Source organism: Falco naumanni, chromosome 1, assembly GCF_017639655.2.
Source record: "Falco naumanni isolate bFalNau1 chromosome 1, bFalNau1.pat, whole genome shotgun sequence".
Lineage (NCBI taxonomy): Eukaryota > Metazoa > Chordata > Aves > Falconiformes > Falconidae > Falco > Falco naumanni.
In genome coordinates, this window is record NC_054054.1 from 32181083 (window position 1) to 32199944 (window position 18862).

Here is an 18862-nt window from a genome sequence, read left to right on the forward strand (position 1 = left end):
TCCGGTACATAAACACTATCTTTAATTTTTTAATAAACCGTTTGGATAAACAATCATGGGAAGCTTATAAAGGCGATCATGTCAGTCTTATTTCATACTCCACCATACAGTGAGCTTTACATTTAAGGCTTAAACGTTTCAGTTAGTCATGTGAATTGCTGGCATGCTACATTAATATTTACATCTACTCAAAAATAAGTAAAATACAAGCATTTTATTATTTGAGTTCAGCAGTATTGCTTGGAATTACAAAATACAGCAGTGTCTGAAATACTGAAGGTTCCAGAAAAGCAGCAATTTTCCTCCCATTCCCCCTCCTAACTGTCCAGAAAATTACTAAAATAAGAATATTTGCCATGTTACATAAGCCACAGATCGAGAAACATGACCATCAAGTCTTCAACTCCGCAACTTAAATGCAAATGGCAAGGTGGGCATGGCCTTGCCCAGGGCACAACAGCAACTCTGTGCTCCATGTATTACGGCCCTGTTGTGGCTGTTCTGGTCCAAAAAACCACAACTGTGTTTACACAGAAATTCAGAAGGCAGACTGGCTCTGTGATGAACACGTTAGCATTTCTGTCATTAACGGTGCAGAATCACTTCCGTGACTACCGATGAACACATTATTACAACAAACGGCAAAACAAACCTGTAACAACATGGTGCAACTCTATCATTGTGATGGCTCTATAAAGAAATATCACAACTTTCCATACGTGTGCTTAAATTCACAAGTTCTAAAAGCTACAGGTGAAATTTCAACCTCTGAAATGTACACTCAGTTTATTGTGTCACAGTAGGAACTGTGTGTACTTGTGTTGAATTTTGCTATAATTCAACTACTTAACTGCTTTTGGTCCCCACGTGCAAAAAACCTACTTAGAGCATTTTTTTCCCCTTCTCCATTTCTATCACTGGTTTGTCAAAGACAAACTTTTTTTTAGTGCATTTTTCAAATAGCTTAAAATACAAGAAAAATTCCATGGAAAAGCATTTTTACAATCAAAGATAACATTCTGCACTTTTTTTAGTGACCATATAAAAAGAAATTGATAGGTTATAGGTTTTCATATTTATATTAAACAAAAAGAATTCCTGTTGTATTCAAAAGTAGTTTCTCAGCATATGCAAACCATGTATCTTCCCTTATTCAGAACACATTAATTTAGCCTATAAAAATACAGTATGGACAAGTTCTTCTTGTTCCCTGACATAAGAATTCACAATTTTGACACAAAAATTGTAAACCTTTATTACATTCAAAATACATTTCTTAAGTCTTTAGAATTTAAGTTCTGAGGTGTTGGCAGTCAGAGCTCTTGGCATACAGCAGAAGTACATTATTGCAGAGCCTTTACACAGAAGTAGCTTTCTAAAGTTAAGAGAAACTTACTCTTCCCATGTATTTTTAATGCTACCAGGAGGAAAAGAAAGGCTTCCTGCTATGAAAGGTCTGTGTGAATGCATTACTCAGATGAACAACTCGGCCCTGACTTCCAGTGCTACTTCGCTCCACAATCACACGTGGCATCTGAACAAGCTGAATGGGACTTTTTTCATCCTTTAACGCCTGAGTAAGGTTTAGTATCTAAAAGAGTAAGAGCAGGTAAGGTGAGGGCACACAAGTAAATCCATGGCTAACCAGCTTACAAATTTAGATGCCCGTCTTAAACCAATTCTGTAGAGGACTGTGCTATCAAATGCTTTTTAAATAGATCATCTACTGCAAGTAGAAGTATTTTTATTTATTTGGTTATATTATGACATCCTACTGCTCTCTGACTACCCTTCTTTTCTTGAATATTTCATGCAACCCTCTCCAAATTTTGGGAAAATGTTACAGACAAAAAAAATAATCTAACACCATTTTAAATTTAGCACATCTCTTAAGAGCATTGCACCTTTAATGAAGGAAACCTGCAGGAAAGCAATCAACATGTATTTAACATAGGATCTGCCAGAAGTTTAGCTACAAATTATTTTCGTATCAGAAGATACGAAGCCATATTATTAACCCAAACCAAACCCAGTGCTAAGATCCAAATTTAACCCTCAGCTCCCAGGATTCTGTTATCTTCTTTCTAAAACTTCAGTGCTGATGAACTGCCCTCATAACTTACCCCACATTCAATGTTACCCTGCTGAAAACTGAGGCAAGTACTCAATTCAGTTCTGGTGACACACTTGCATTATCCTTAATATTAAGCCTTTTTCTCCCCTGCACAATGCCCCTTTCTTCCTTGTGTGACTTAATGATCCCCTGCTCATTCTGCACTTTCATGACTGAAGAACCCTGACAGGTAGTCTTTTGCATGGTTTACTGTCATTTGGCTCTTGCAGCAACTGCACTTGACATTTACATTTTCTAAGTTCTAAGGCAATCCTTCATACATCTGTGTTACCTGGTTGTTTAGTCTCCGTATTCTTGACAGAATCGTTTATCTTTGGTTTGAAACCCTTCCCAATATTTTTTCCCCCCACTGCACAAAATTATGGTTCTAAGTACTTTTGGACCCCAGATTTAAAGATCTTGCCCCTTACCTGCAAGACATATTTCTCTTCAGACTCCTTATGTTCACCAACTAGATTCTTCATTTTCTAATTCTTAAGAGTTTTCATTTTAAAGGATTTATAGATGTTTTGGCTATACTGCAAATTCATCTTAACTGAATAAATCCATTATTATGTGATCTAGATATCCAACTCTTCTTTAATACCCTTGTAACATACTTTGCTTTTACACCAAAAGCAAGTCCAAAATCAGTGCTAAAAGGCATCATTTGCTGATTTATTTCCAATCATGTCCGAGAATAAATCATTATGTGTATTTCTTCCCTAAGTCCACACCTAAAAACCTTAGTCTCCCACAGCTAAACACATTCTTGTATAGCTAGAGAGACTTTTTTTAAAAAACCCAACCAAACAAAAACCCCCAAACCCAAAACCCTCAAAGGTTTGAAATCCTCCTCAAGGAAAAGGTGTGAAGAAAGGGACCAGATGCAGCCTTTATAGTAGGAAATTAATTTAGACAACCTTAGCAAGACTTCTCTCAATTATATAGATCTGGGTTATTTCCTTAATCTTTTTGTTAAATAACAGATTCCCTGTAGTCAAATGCCTCATCACAGAAAAGCTACTTAGCACAGTGTAAAATGGATGAATACTTCAAAAGTGACCTTCCAGTGACTGCACAAACTTCTCAGGAAAGTTCTTTCTAAAATAACTCCTATAATCCAATGTAATAACTAAGGTCTGCTGGCTTTTAGCCACCACATGTAACTAATGTTAACTAGGATTATGTTTGAGTAAGCAGAGCTGCAGTCTTGTGCGACATACTTCTTGATACAGGAAACTACAGAGAAAAGGTTGGATTAAGCCGCTCTGGAAATGGTGGATGTCTAGCTTTAAACTATCCATATTGAATTTATGAACACAGAAGAGTCACATGCAATAAATTTAGGGCAAATGGGACTATTAATTTATCTAGTCCAATTCCCTTACATTTTCACAAATCACTATTTTATGCCTTCAATGAACTACACAATTTGTTCTTAGCTAAAGCTTGTTTCCAGTATATCACACCAGTCTTAAATTTTAAAACATCAAGAAGGTGGAGAAACCCTTCTCCCTCCCTTGTTTCAGTGTTATAAAAGACCCAACACTTAACTTTCATCAAATTTCTAATCTGAAAATGACTGGATTCGTTCCAAGTATGGTTCTGACATTTGCTAGGATGAAGAAATGTTATTACCTAATATTGCTTTCTTGTGAGAGGCATTTCAATAACCAAGGTAACCCTCCAAAATAAAGTCATATTTATTTTAATAACAAAATCACCAAGTTTTCTATCCAAGTTTATGATCCTTCTCCAGTGTTTCACTTTTAAAATACTTTCTAAAAATATATAGGTATTAAGTCCTCCCCATCCCCCACAGAAACATTAATACCCAATTACATTAAGAAAATCTATAGACGTGAAAAAAAATTATCAATTTACACTTTCTGCTGTCTCATCTATATCCAAATAAGAACAAACTCTAGAAAGAAATTTGATCTTCTCAGATGGCAATACATTCAAGTGTATATTCAATATCAATTCAACAGCAGTCAGGTTTTGTAGCTCTAAGAAAACAGCTGAGAAGTGATGACAAATTAAATACATAAATAAAAATATAAAAAAGCAGCCTTACCTGCCCCCTCATGACAGACATTTGGTTTTCAAAAGTAGCCTTGTCAAATCCTTTATCAGTCTTTATTGGAGAAAATGAACAGTTGTTATAGAAAATGACCCATTTATTTTTAGCTACATATTTAGCATGCAAATTCATCAATTTCATAATATGCATAGTCATATTTAGCAACACAATTTTTGAAAGCTTCAAATACTCATAGTATGACACCAAAAAAAAAGTCTACTTATTGCAGCACGTTTACATATGTAAAAACGAAGGATGTTCCACATCATAAAAGTGAAATACATCAGTGGATACCACTTCAGGACACTAGTAGGTAGGCTTAATACCATCACATGTTACACTGCTCTGTCTTTCAGTTTTACTCTGGCTAAAGAACACTTCCTCCTTCAGATTTATTAAATACTTAACTTCACAGGGTTTAACAGACAACCAAGGGTCACTCTGAATACAACTGAGCCAAAGATGCAAATATGGCAGATGTGTTTCAGGATCTAGTTTTGACATTACAGCTGCATTTTCATTAAAAGTTTAAAATTTCTATTTCTTTCCATCCTGATGATTTGGATTATTTCACTTGAACATCTGACAATTATTTATGGAATGTTTTGGAGAAGGACACTTCTTTATGTGTCAGTACGGTAAATTTGACTTTAAATATGGTCAAGATTTCAGAATCAGCTTCACACAATGTAGGTATGTAGAATTAAGTATATGAAAGGTATGCAGGTACTTTAAGTTACATTAAATACATGATTTCCTCAGGTTACTACCATTTATTTTACATGTATACACATACCACAGGTATGCTAAATGGACTTTTAACATAGATTTGTGCTACAGAATTTAACTAGCTTTAATTGATAGTAATCAGCTCATCTTAAAACATGATTACCTTCGATATATGTTTCACATAATCAACTAGCCACATTAGTGACACAGCTTCCTCTTAACTATATAAACCCTTTCTACCACACCAGTGTTAAAGCTAAAATAGTGCAGTATTATGACACCCAAGTTAAATTCGTAAAAAGAAAAACCATCTAACTGTTCTACTAGAGGTATTAGCTATTTTGGTAACACTCAATTCAAAGAAGCACTTGATTCACCTTAAATAGTTCATAAAGATCTTCACAAAGATCCTGTACGAAGTTCATATCAGAAATGCGAGGAAGAACTAGGTCTCTGGTCTCCTGAGAGAAAGGAACTTTTGCTTGAGGAAGCCAAGCCCAGTGAAAGGGATCTAAAGCAGAAACACAGTACACTTAAAGATTACCAACAGGCAAAAAAGAAATTTGCAGGTGCTTACAACTGATCAGTACTCTGCCTACTAGGAGTTCTCAGTAACACCATTTTTAACAACATTGTCACCTGGTATACCTCTTGGCTACAGTTACAAAAGCAGCTTTACAGCTACTAACCTTTTTTCCAAACATTGAAAATATATTTTAAGTAATAAATATCTAGTTGAAGCAATAAGTAAAAAAGGTATGTAAATTAAATACTGTAAGCAACAGTAGAAGCCTTCTAGTTTTGTAATGCAGTTTCCTTTGGAGTAAATTAATGGCTGCAATCAAATAGAAATTTTTCAAATGTTTGACTCATACTGAGGTATTAACAAAAAAGTACCATTACTTTTTAATAAAATTTTTAGTTTAATAAAATGCCTTATTCTAAGCATGTTGAGAAAAACATTTTGGATTTTTCATACAATTGCTATCAAACAGTTTTTTCAAGAAATATGGTAGGAGTCATTACTATTACTAGATGTAAAACAAGAGACCAAACAGTATCAGTTGCAGGAACTGAGGAACGTCACTAGTAGCAGGCCACCCACTGAGCTTCCTAACACTGCTCACAATTAGAGTCTGACAGTCCAGCCAGTTTTCCACCCACCTCACAGTCTGTTTGCCAAGTTCGTATGTCACATTTCATTACAAGTACACTGTGAGAAACCACACAGGCGGCCTCACCAGAGTCAAGGAAAGTCAGCATTCACTGCTCTCCCCTCATCTACTGAGCCAGTCATCATTAAAAGCTGTCTAGTCGGTCAAGCAGTTTGTCCTTGGTAAATCCATGCTGGCTTCCCCATCATGTTCTTGTTCTTCATGTGCTTGAACATGGCTTCCAGGGGGATCGATTCCACGATCTGCACAGGGACTAAGGTTAGGCTTACCTTGTACCCTGCATCTTGCCCTTCTTTAAGATGGACGAAATACTTTTTTTCTAGTCATCAGCCATCTCCCACATTACTGCAATCTTTCAAGTGATGAGAAAACTGCCTCACACCGACAACACCCAGCTCCCATCGTGTTTCCAATGCACTCCGCATTCCACCTACACCTATGAACTTCTGTATGTCCATTTCCTTTCTTCTGCTTTGGGTAATGATTCATTCCCCGAGGCCCTGCTTATGAGCTCTGAGACCCAAGAGCCTGAAAGCAAGTTTTACAGGTGAAAACTGAGGCAAAGTCAGCATTGAATAACTTGTCCTTTCTTATGCCTTGTGCCTTTATCTCTTTGCTGCACTTTTCTTCAGTTCCACTCTCACTTCTAATTTACTCAGCCCCTTCTTGTTGCCCTTTATACCCTCTGCTAGCTTTACTCCAGCTATGCCTTGACTTTCCAGACTCCATTCTTGCACTTTTGGACAGTCTGTTTTTCCAGGGGAGTCCATCTTGTTTTGCTTGGTTTTAATGTACTCAATTTCTGTGTTCCAGTTCACTCAGGAGTTCCCTGTTCATCTCCATGCTACACCAACTCCCTGCCTTTTGGATAGGCTGTTCTCTGGCTTTGAGGAGGTTATCCTTGATGACCCATCAGCTCTGTTCATCAAGAAAACTTGCTCTATCCATTAAGAGCCTGCCATTTTCAACATTACGCTACAAGTTTTACCTTTACAGAATTGTCACACGCTTGCCCAGTGGAATTCTAGGTTTATTACTTTTGATGCTGAAGTCAAAGATGTTATAAAATAAGCAATATTGCCATGTCTCTAGAACAGCTGCAGAAGTGACTGTAGCCAAGAGATATGTAGGACAGTAACTGTTGACTATCAAGATATGCAGAGCTCTGGGTGGAGTAATTAACTAGCCTTTTAACAGCAAAACTAGCCCACACTTAACTGCCATAATTACTTGATTGGCTAACAGCCCACAGAAATAATTGTAAACCCTGTTGGGCACTTCCGTCTAAACCAGAGGTCCTCAAACTAAGTCCCATGGGCCGGATACGGCCCCTCAGGGTCCTCAATCCGGCCCCCGGTATTTACAGACCCCCCCGCTGGGGGTTGGGGGGGAAACCAAGCAGCCGCAGGTGACTGCCTGCCACTGCATCCACACGCCGGCCCCCTGGTTAAAACGTTTGAGGACCCCTGCTCTAAACTATAAGTAGTCAGAGATGTGGTCAGAAGCACTCTAGCTTTAACTTCTACAAAGTAAGCTAAAGCTGAGAACAAGTAAAAATAACAAATAGCTCATCTACTTGTTCACCTACAACAGTACCCTTTGTTTTTAAATAGAAATTTGGCCATTAGAGAGACAACTCACGTATCCTTGCACTCAGATGTTTTTCAAGAAAACACACAAGAAGCGCCACGTGAATTTTTTCCAATTCCACCATCAGTCAGTTTAAATACAGCAGTATGCTTATGAATATCCATGTATTAATACTGCTTAAAGGTATATGGGTAAAAAAATATGAAAAAGGACTAAGTCACATATGCCATGGCAAAACTGGAATTTGTTGCTAACTTTCTGAAGTATATTATTTAAAAAAAAACAAACAACAAAACCCAAACATATGACTACACTGATGATTTCTTAGTTCCTTAATACTTAACAACCCAGATAAAGAAAATACTTATTTGGAAGTTCCTCCTCCAAAAGGAAGAGGACTGAAGAATGTGATACTTACATGCCCTCCACTCATCAGGATGCTTAAAAGGAAATGCTAAACCATTGTCAATTGCAGCTATTTTAATAGTAGATTCTTTAGTTACAGTCCACTGGTTATCCTATGGAAGGAATATTTAAAAGTTAAGTGATACTTACGTGCTTAACAAAAATAGTGAAATACATTAACAAATACTGAATAATATACTTTTTAGCTTCACTGCTTGAAGTCAGCTCAGTACAAAGGAGTATACAGATAAACCCCAGCAGATATAATTCTTACTCTGCCACCATTAAAAAGGAGCCCTTCTCCCAAATACAAAACAAGCACATCATACAAACAGCTGAAGAAGCGTGCTTGAGCAACAGTGGGCAGTTTTACTATTATTATAGCCCAAGCTAGTAAAGAAAAAAAATACAGAACAATACAAATAAATTCTAGCACTGTTTTATCCTGACTAGCCTAATCCAAATAGTTTTTCCATTCATTTCACCTGGAATAATTTTCAGTTATCATATTCCTTGAGACCATGCACCAGGGTTAAAGCCAGGCACTTAACCCCCTCCAAGACCAAACTATAAAACTAAAAAAATGTAAAGAATATGTCTCAGTACAGTTTTCTTACCTTATCTGATAGATCAAGTCCATCATCTTGTTTTTCATACCTGACTAACCAGTTATCGTTACCTCTGTCTTTAAACAGGAAAATGCATATCACAATATGTCATTTATAAAAAAAAAAAAATATCATCTAAAGTGATATACAACAACTAATATTGTAAATTGAGAATTTACGAAAAGACATCAGGCAAAACTGTTCAGAAAGGTTCTTCCATCACAATACATGCATTTTAGCTTTACTGAAATGTATGAGGCAACTGATTTACTGAAAAGACTAAAAATTTACCAGGCGTTCTTTTATGTATTCCTGCTTTAGTTTCCCCAACTGGCTGAATATACAGCAAAACAAACAAGAAATTTAAGAGAAAAAATTTTCATCCATTTCATGCAGAAAGATTGGCCATAGTGTACACTTTTCATGGGGAAAAGGCTACCAGCAGCAGCAACCACAGTGACTTCATTTTTAAGCTTGTTCTAATGCTGATGGGGAAAGGGAAAGGCCCACCAAAATTATAGATACCGTGATGTTTGACTGCATGGAGAAAAACTCTTCAAAGATTAAGAGGGAAAAAAAGCCTGAAGAGCCTTTCAGAAGCTGAAAATGTCCGCACTGTTCAGGCAAAATTCAGACACCGAGGGCTTCGATAAGGTCTTTCACATAGAAGATGATTGCATGGATCTGTAAGTCCTTCTGTCATCTGCTCCCTTATGTTGAGTTAAGCATCCATCATAAGATTTTCATGTTCTGTCATGTTTAGATATATTAGATGAAGGTCAAATCATCCATGTAATAAGGTTTTGTATTTTGAGTATATTCCTTACGATTTTAAGAATGTCATAGGACGCAGTAATCGTTTGGAAACACCAGGATCTATCTGATAAAGTGACAGACCACAGTAGCAGCTAGAAAGCATTACGTTCCTATGAAATGTTTTTCTTTAGTTTACTTCTAAAAAGCCATGGGTTAGAGTGACTTATTTTCAGCTGGATTCCTTTCTAATAAGTGAATTTAAGGAAAATGCACTAGAGCTGGTATGTCTGAAGAAGAGTAGACGCCCACTTTGACAAAGCAGCAAAGAAAGTATTTTAAATATAAAACTGCCCTTAGATTCTTGAAGAAATAAATCACCTACATAATCAACAGAAGAATCCCAGCTTCTGAGTGAAAGAAATAAGAATGCAGAAGAACTGAGACATCACAGTTGTATTTCAGTGCCTAGTCAAAATGAATATGAACTATTTTGGTGTTAGTGTGCTGTTATCGCCTCCAGCTTAGCATAAAAGGAATGATAGTCATTGCTTTTCTTATGGTTCCTGAAACTCCACCAGCCCTTATCTAAATCAGGGGAAACAGACAGTTAATAGCCTACTGACAGAATTAAAGCATAATGAAAGATTTGTTCTTGAATTCCTACATTGCTTAAAAAGACCAAGTAACAGCCAAAAAGTGTTGTTTGGATTCTATCATACTGCATTATTTAATGTTGAATCCAGAGTAAACGTTTAAGTTTAAAATGCAATATTCTGGCCTTAAATTGTGAGAAAAGCATCTGAAATGCATTAAAAGCCTTCAGCAACAGCTTTCAGCCAGCATTGCTTACCATTTCTGCCTCACAAAAATAGATAGATACCAAGAGACACTAACAAATACCTGTATTTCTGATGACAAAATCCAAGATAACCAATCTTTCAAACTGTGACTGAAATTCTTTCCTTGTGTTCTCAGGTAAAGGATCAGTTTCAAACTTCCTGAGCCAGTAGTCAGCTTCCTTATATCCTTCAACAAACAGCTGGAAGGAGCCAACCTAAAACATAAAGAAACTGCATTTGGAAAATGCACTTGGATAGGTCACATAACTAATCTTAACATTAACAGAAAAACTGATTATATACCTTCAAAGTTCAGAACACGAAGTATGACATTAAAAAAAAAAGATTACTAAGTAGTTTCTCTCCCATTCCTAAAAATCTAAAAAAATTAATACTCATATCATAAGGGGCTTTTCTGTTGGTTTTTTTTGCTTTGTTTTGTTACAGGGGTTTTTTTAGTATTTGTTTAAGCACCCACCCAGTTCACCAGGATTAAAATGTAGCCAGAGAGCTCAACATATATGAACACTCAGTATTAGAATCAGTATTTGAAACAAAGAGAAAGAAACATCTTTTCTCTTTTTCATTGGAAACACTTGGTTCAATAGCTAACAGGAAACTCACCAAAAAATTACAGAGGAAAAATCTTCCTCTCTGAAAAGCTTGTATGTTTCATTGATAAGAACAGCAGCATTAACCACTTTTTCAAGACCAACACTTCCTGCATGAAAATGGCTTAAACATTTCCCAAGAGTCCAGGGAAGAAAACTACAGATAGCATACACTGTATACATATGGGCAACAGGAGAGGTGCACAAGATTAAAATTCAAAGTAGCACTTATATTTGAGAAGTAAAATGCAGATAAGATGCACACGTGCAGAGACATGGATAAACACACAGCATGTGGAATAACGATGCTGATACAAGCTTGCATAACGTATGTCACATGGATCAAAATTCCTGGGAACTGACACAAGTGGGTTACCCAAGCTGTTTAGGAACAGAATACTGTGGCAATATTTTGGGGATACAATAAAGCTCATTAGGCAACAAAGATGTAAGGTATTAGTCAGTAGAATAGTGCATGCAAGATTAAAGGAAGGTATGATGAATAGATAACCGCATACCTAAAAGAATAAAAACCAATAGAAGGGGAAAAAATAATAAAGATTGGGGGGAGGGAAGGGGGTGGGAGACATTTTAAAAAAATGAAAGAAAGAGATATATTGCAGGGGAGAACCAAACGATGTGAAAACATGACACTGAAAAGTAGTGTACTACACAGTCAAGAAGAAAAAAAAAAAACAGTGAGAGATGCACAGCATTTTAACATGTTACTCCTCCAGCAGAAAGCTGAACTCCAAACTGAAATGAGAGGTGGCGAGATTATTAAAGTAGTTAAAATGAAGGTATGGACAGAGTGGATAGATTTTGCACAGAAACAGTCATATTTATTAAACTTCAGTCACTCAGAGATAGTTTTCAACAGGATTTTTCTTCTACTGCTGAGGTTACCTATGATTATTTTTTTTTTTACTCCAAAGTTTTGTGTAAGAATCAGGAAAACACACAAATTGCTTATTTTTCATCTTACCTTAGGAGGTAGTCCAATTCGATTAAATTTTTTAGCAACTTTTGGCACTTTCTCTAAAGCATATTTTTTTCCTCTTGACTTAGCACGATCTATTGCACTGTAATTAAAGGTCTCACTGACAAGCCAGACAACCTTAAAATAAGAAAGTTAAAAACTCAGCTCAGAATTCCTTATTATTTCAATTATAAACTTACAGTAAATTTCATGCGCAGTTGTCAAAAAAAGCAAAAAGGAAACATCAGGTACTTCTATCAGACAAATTTTATATGAAAAGGGGAATAGCTGCTCTTTTACGTATCTCAAATGAAAAAGGAAATCCTTATATGCTGCTTTTTGCAATTTTTGCATCTCACCAAAACATAAGGCACAAACATGTCAGAAAATGCTAGGAAGTGAAGTGGTTCCAAAGAAGAGATTCAATTCAAATCTCATACTACTCCTTTAAAACAAAAATAACCATCACTACTTCTACACCAAATGACCGTGTCTTTGGACCTGAAATAGTTCATAAATGACTTGGGAATAACTCATGATATACAAGGATGTCTCTACAACTACAGTCCAGAGACTGACAAATCCATCACTATACACTTTTTTTGCACTAAGTAATTCCTGTATTTAAACTTTTACCTTAGTTTTAGGTACAACTCCAAGCCCCAGCTTGTCATCCACAAGATAGGCACCAGCTTCAGAGAGGTATCCCTGATTTGGAACGAGGCAGCCTCTGCCAAAGCAGCAAGGACAACAAACTTTGTGAAAATATTTGGTCCATTTTGGATTTAGATGTCCATAAGGCTCTTCAGATTTTGGTTTGAACACTCCAATAATTTTCTAGGATAAATAATGCAAAATTGAAGTATGAATACTTTGAGTTGAAATTATTTTGTAAATCAGTTATTTGGAAGTATTAGTTAGATATAATACATCACATTTTACAGTTGCTCTTTTTAGATGACGAAATAATAAAACAAACATGGTATTCCAAATAAATTTATCAAAAAATGCTTGTGCAGAAGTAGTACAAATTCAGAACAAGCTCTTTGTAAGAGAAAAATTGAAACCAGCTAACATTTACTAGTTTTTCAAAACTAAAAAGCACAGCTTTTTAGAATATAGGGTGATTTTTTATATTCTAAGTTTTTTAAAAAAGGAGGTTTTAGAAGTAGTTTTAAAAATAGTTTTCAGCCCACCAATTAACTCATTGTCAAGATATTTCAGACAGGCATAATGGTTCCAGGAAAGTAACAAACATACAGAATGCTAATAATCAAATGTCAGGTTCTCTCTTTTGTATCTATTTTAGCTGTTGCTTTAAGTTTGAATGGATCAAAGCATTCTGCAGTTTGCAATTCCAAAACGTGGTGCGGATTACCACTGCTGGAGACTCCTTAACTCAAAGCTGACAATGGTTCACAGTATCAGCCATCATTTATATTGGAGACATGTAGTAAAGCTTAAAATTACTCAGAGTACTGTGTCAAATTTTGGACACCATGCTTCAAGAAATCTGTTAACAAACTGGAGAAATTTGAAAAACACAAAAAATGAATAATGAAAGACTGTATGAACTAGGATAGTTTAGCCTGAGTGAAAATGGGGCCCAATGAACTAGGTAATAGGTTGCTATAGAGAAAAAAGGAACAACACATCTACTGTTAAGGAGCCAAGGAACGACAGGCTTAAATCACAGCACAGAAGCTGCAAAGAAAAAAAAACCTTTTGAACTTTAAGAGTGGCTCAAGACTGGAACAGTCTGCCAAGTTGTGGAGTCTCCAAAACAGGATGCCACTAACAACAGGTTAGTTAAACATTCATCAAGAATCATGTTAAAACAATCCTGCTCCACAGTACAGGCATTAACTAGATGATATCTCAAGGTGCCTTCTACACATGTTTCTACATTTGTTAACCTCAAACCACAAGATTATCACCACACTAAAATATATAACCTTCCAATTGCCTATGATAAACTTTAGCTTAGTGCATAAATAGCCTAGTCTATGTAATGCCTGTTTTATAGCTCAAGTGGAATGCTGCAGAAATGCTGTATCTTCATTCCTTCTCACAGGACTACAGTAAGTAAATCAAATCATTACCTAATATATATTTAAGAACAACTGCTTAAGAACCATTTTCACATAATAGTACTTCGCCAAATCCTTATAAAAAACCAGTGAGTATCTCTAAGCTAAACACTGCCTATTGCACCAAGACTCACTAGCTGGTTTACACTCTTAGGTCATGAGCAAGTTTGCTGGCAGTCAGAAACTAACATTCTGCTTCAGTAACTGCTGATTCAACTAGACTAGGGAGAGGACCTGACTAGCTGCTCTAGCTTCTAAAGAATTTTCACCCACTTTGTCCAAGACAGTCTAACTAGTCCAAGATTGTCCAAGACAATCTTGCTCTGCCCAAGACAAACTAACTACAGAGAATTTACTTCATTCAATCTGTAAACAGATTACACAAGACACCAGGCATTAGCAGCGTCACCTGTCCTGTCCATCTATTTTGATTCATTCCCATCAGCTACCAGGAAAGATAGGTTACAAAATATCACCATTTGCATTCATCCTATAAAATCAGGTTCCTATCAACAGGGGCAGGAAAAAAACTGACTAAAATTCTCTTGGTTTTGATATGCTGTCATCTGTGATTCTAAGGTTATGTTCAAAATCATGAGCAAGTTCTATGCAACTCCACGGACACAATTCAATTTAGACCTACACAAAAGGTTGCATATAGAATATTTATAGTAAGCGTAATGTGAAAGGCCAGGATGTTCTCTGAACACTTTACTGTTTTTATCTTTTTAAAACCACAACACTTTGGAGACTGAATTTACTTGGTATACTAGTTTAGTCAAAATTCTAATGTTAGGTTTAGAATTGTTAAAAAGTTACTTAATTTTTTCCTATTGAATCATACATATTTACCTGCTCAAAACAAAGCTAGCGGCTTTTCATTTCCCAGAAACGTCATGGTGTACTTGGTAGTACATGCCAAACCATTAGTTACCTCTTTTCTGATTTGCTCTTTTGGTAATACTTCCTACAAACTGCTCATTTTAAGAGGGAGCTTAGCTCATTTCATTACTTGCCCGGCCCGTACTGTGCTATACTATCAAATCTAGATAGGGTTTTCAAGGCTTCACTGAAGTCAGAACCTTGCTCAATTTTACAGAGCCACTGCTGTTGAGGACCACAGTAGTCCCAGAAAACTCAATATGTAGAAAAACTACCAAGGCCAGTCTTAATTTTGCAAATTAAAACCTAGTTTCTAGACTGACTCCATTAGCATTATCAACTTGCCAACAGCTAAACTGTCAAAAACATGCTGCAGAACAGTTTGTAAGAGTCACGTCTTTTACTTTATTGGTTGCACAATGAGCAACAAATACAGAAATATTCAACACTCCAACAAGTGCTGCTTAAGTACTGAACTGCTTCCTATCAGTACACAACTATGGCAATAAATATATAAAGTTAATTTTAATTAGGCAATTTTAATTCTATCTTTCTGGCAGACCCAAATCAGCAAATAAAATGACCTAATGGAAACTGGTTATTTACTTGTAACTTGGCATTAGCTTGTGTAAACGCTTCAGAAGCTGACCAGTAAGAAGGCTTAGCATGTCTTTAATAAGCTCTTCCCCAGCATAAGGAAGAGAAGATGACTCAAGAAGAACAGCAGCAAGCAAGTCACAAAACTGGTCTGAATGATGCAACACCATCAAACAGGATGTGAAATCCATTCTAAAATGGGAGTTGCACTAGTGACAAAATTAAGTTTTATCAGACCTTTAATAAGGGTAACATTTAGATAAGCTCTAAATTTAGCGCAAAGAATAAAAGCAAAATTGAAAGTCAGCTAGGAACTTGGTATTATTCTCAGAATCCCATGTTGGCAAATACTTTCGTATCTTGCAATGAAGTTTTTCTGGCCCACATAAAAAAAATGGGGGGTTTTTTATCTTCATTTCTGCAAAATATTTAAATTCAAATCAATGACCTGCATGAAAGGGGAGGGCAAGTCACTCCTAGGAGCAAAACTAACACTTCACTGAAAAACATAAGTAAAACCAACAAGATCACCACCTAAAAACCAAGGAAATAAGGTGCTCCATCCAAAACACTATGGTTACAAAAATGATCTGTTAAGTACTCTCTTATTAGCCCCAGGGCACAGTCAGTCTCCCAGGCATTTGCACATACAGAAATCCAGCACAAACATGATTTTTTTCCTAGAAATTCCTCTACTAACTTTCTAAGAATAAAAGATCTCGACTGCACAGCATTAGGAAAAACGAAAAAACCCACTTAACCAGCTTTAAAGCATATTTAGCATAACTCTCACTGTAGACACGCCATGCATTGAATGTTTTGAAAAGTATTGATTTAAACCAGTATTCAATTACTCTCATGTTTTTCCTATTTCATATTAAATAAGACATAATCCTAATTTAAATAACCTATTTAAAAACAATCTGAAGTTTGAGCATGTACATATAAGCATATAACCTGAATACCTACACAGAATTAAACTACTGAAGTAGGGAAATGACCTGAAGTCTAAGAAGTCTGCCAAAATAAGTCTGGTGAAATTCAAAGTTTGAAAATCTGAAGCAGCATTGTACACAACAGCAAGAATCCCGCAAAGCAACTGACAATGTGAAAGTATGTCTGAAACATCATTTTCTATTATAAAGTATTGCTAACCAAATGTTTCTTTTCAAGCAAGATATTCAGGTAACCATTACTTCTCTGTCTCAAAGTAATCTTAGGATACCTCTTTGATGATCACTATTCAAGGTACCATTTACCATTAAGGGAGGGGAAACCAAATCTTCAAGTTAAGATTCAGCAGACAAATGCAAGTAAAAAGGTAGATCTGTTTATACTGATCTTCTTGCCTATCTACCAATCATGCAGGAGGAAGGACACATGACCTAAATAAAAGACTATGTAAAAAGAAATGAGAATATAGGAGGCTTGGCTAAAGAAACTTAAGCAGTACCCAAATCAGAAGCTCAGTTGTGTCAAAAATCAATTAAAACATACAAAGAACAAGATGTTAGATTCTGCACAAAGGAATTCCTGAATCTTTTTCACATGTTAAAAAGGTTATTTTTATTTTCTTCACATTTCTTTGGTGCAGATAATTCAAAACATGGTAAAACTGCAATAGAAAAATAATAGTTATTTTGGCTTAGCAAGACATAGTTAGAAATCTAAGTATTACTCTCACAGCTTTTTCAACACAGATTTTGGCATACTCTAAATTATTAAACAATTTATTTAGATGATTTCCATTTAAATAGAATTTTAAAATTTCCATGTTAAACTCATTGCTGATAGTGCTTCTGACTTCACAGTAACATGCTCACCCCTTTTGGATCCTTGGCAAAGTAACTTCCACTGGATCCTTGAGAGATTCTTTCTGGAAAAACTCCACACTCTATAGCTTGTTCTGCTCTCAGAATAATTTCTGCAAATTCTGGATCATCTAAAAATATATTCATATCAGCAGTACGTCCTGTATGCCCTGAAAAATAAGAGAACAGGCAATCTTAATTGTAATTTGTACTACAAATTAACAACAAAAGTAAACGTACTGAAAAGCTAACAACCTTTCCTGCTGTGGTCATTCAATAGCAGGCTGAAAAATCTGATCCATTAAATCAGTGCAAGTTTTCCCACCGATTTACCCATGTCTAATCAACCCTTTGTTTAAGGTAAATCAGCCAAATCTGTAACAACTCATTTGAGACTACCACTGCAAAGTGCTTACATTTTTCGAATATTTTTATTTATATAAGGAAGCCCATAAAGAAAAAAAAACACCTTCAAAATCATATCTATTTAAAAAGTGCTAATGATTTTACATACCATTTTTATTAAGATTTTTGTAGTATTTTTCAGGGAAAGCTATCTGAAAGTAAACTGTCCATTACCCACTAACTTATTAGAATGGCATCATACCCTTCATTTACCAGCTTGGGTAACATGCTTGTTATCTGCTAAAACACAAAGTAATTCACAAAACAATTAGCTGCACTAATATCCCAGTGAAGTACTGGATACCATCACCATTCCAATATTAAATACTATCAACTGCTTGCAGAATTTCTTTACTACTGACCAAAAGATCAGCTCTACGCAGGCATTTATGCAAACTCTACGCCTCTCCAAAAACATTTAGCAAGATAAAAAGAAGTTGCCAAGATTTAATACCTGTACCGTCCTTTAAACCTTTCCAAATTATTTCTTTGCAAGTTTTGAAACTGCAGGGGTTCGTACCTTACTTTTAGGGCTAGGATTATTCCATGTTCTTATCGAGTGCATTTTAATGGGTCTGTGCACTAGGGCTCATTTCTGCATTAAGTAACAGTTGCATTATTCTAAATTAAGCATTCACAGATAAAGTCGCCTTGTTCCCATTTCAGCACTTGAAGAAACATAAGCTAAAATAACACACATACATACTTCTGGAACAACAACTGAGAACTAATTCCAAAAAGATACTCCTAAACAGTTTATGGATAGCCAAATAAAAAAATAAATAATAAAAATTGCTCTTGACGTTTTGGAACACCTTTCAGTAGCATAGGACATTCACTGAAGTTTTCTAGAACACTACCACTTGCTTGCATGAACCACCCACAAATAATACAGCTTCCAAATCGAAAAGACTAAAAAGCATAAAACACACAAAAACCTTAGTATTAAGCTGATAACACGAAGAGAAGCCTTAAAAACTAGTAACAGTTCATTCTTAAGGATCAGCTACAGCCCATTAGATCAGAATCTGTTAGACTACATGGCCAACACTTCTGCAATAAACTACAGTTTATTTTAAGACTTTTATTGGGACTGCCAGGGACAATCAATGAATTTCATAGAGTCTCAGAACCAAGAGAAAGGGTTCTAGAGTTTCCTCGTCACCATGTACTTAAGCGAGTTAGG

General features: G+C 35.8%; 1 protein-coding gene across 3 annotated transcripts in view; it reads right to left on the bottom strand.

Annotated features, from left to right (window-relative positions):
- Window positions 1–18862, bottom strand: part of PI4K2B (phosphatidylinositol 4-kinase type 2 beta) — a 25221-nt gene continuing 6359 nt past the window's right edge. For all 3 annotated transcript variants that reach the window (XM_040588156.1, XM_040588172.1, XM_040588164.1), the window contains exons 2-10: window positions 17284–17441; window positions 12528–12728; window positions 11898–12029; window positions 10363–10516; window positions 8716–8783; window positions 8112–8211; window positions 5306–5439; window positions 4194–4253; window positions 1–1591 (exon numbers count right to left, since the gene is read on the bottom strand). In XM_040588156.1, coding sequence (XP_040444090.1) covers window positions 1418–1591; window positions 4194–4253; window positions 5306–5439; window positions 8112–8211; window positions 8716–8783; window positions 10363–10516; window positions 11898–12029; window positions 12528–12728; window positions 17284–17441 — 1181 coding nt within the window. In that variant the 3' untranslated portion in view covers window positions 1–1417. The remainder of the gene's footprint in view (window positions 1592–4193; window positions 4254–5305; window positions 5440–8111; window positions 8212–8715; window positions 8784–10362; window positions 10517–11897; window positions 12030–12527; window positions 12729–17283; window positions 17442–18862) is intronic.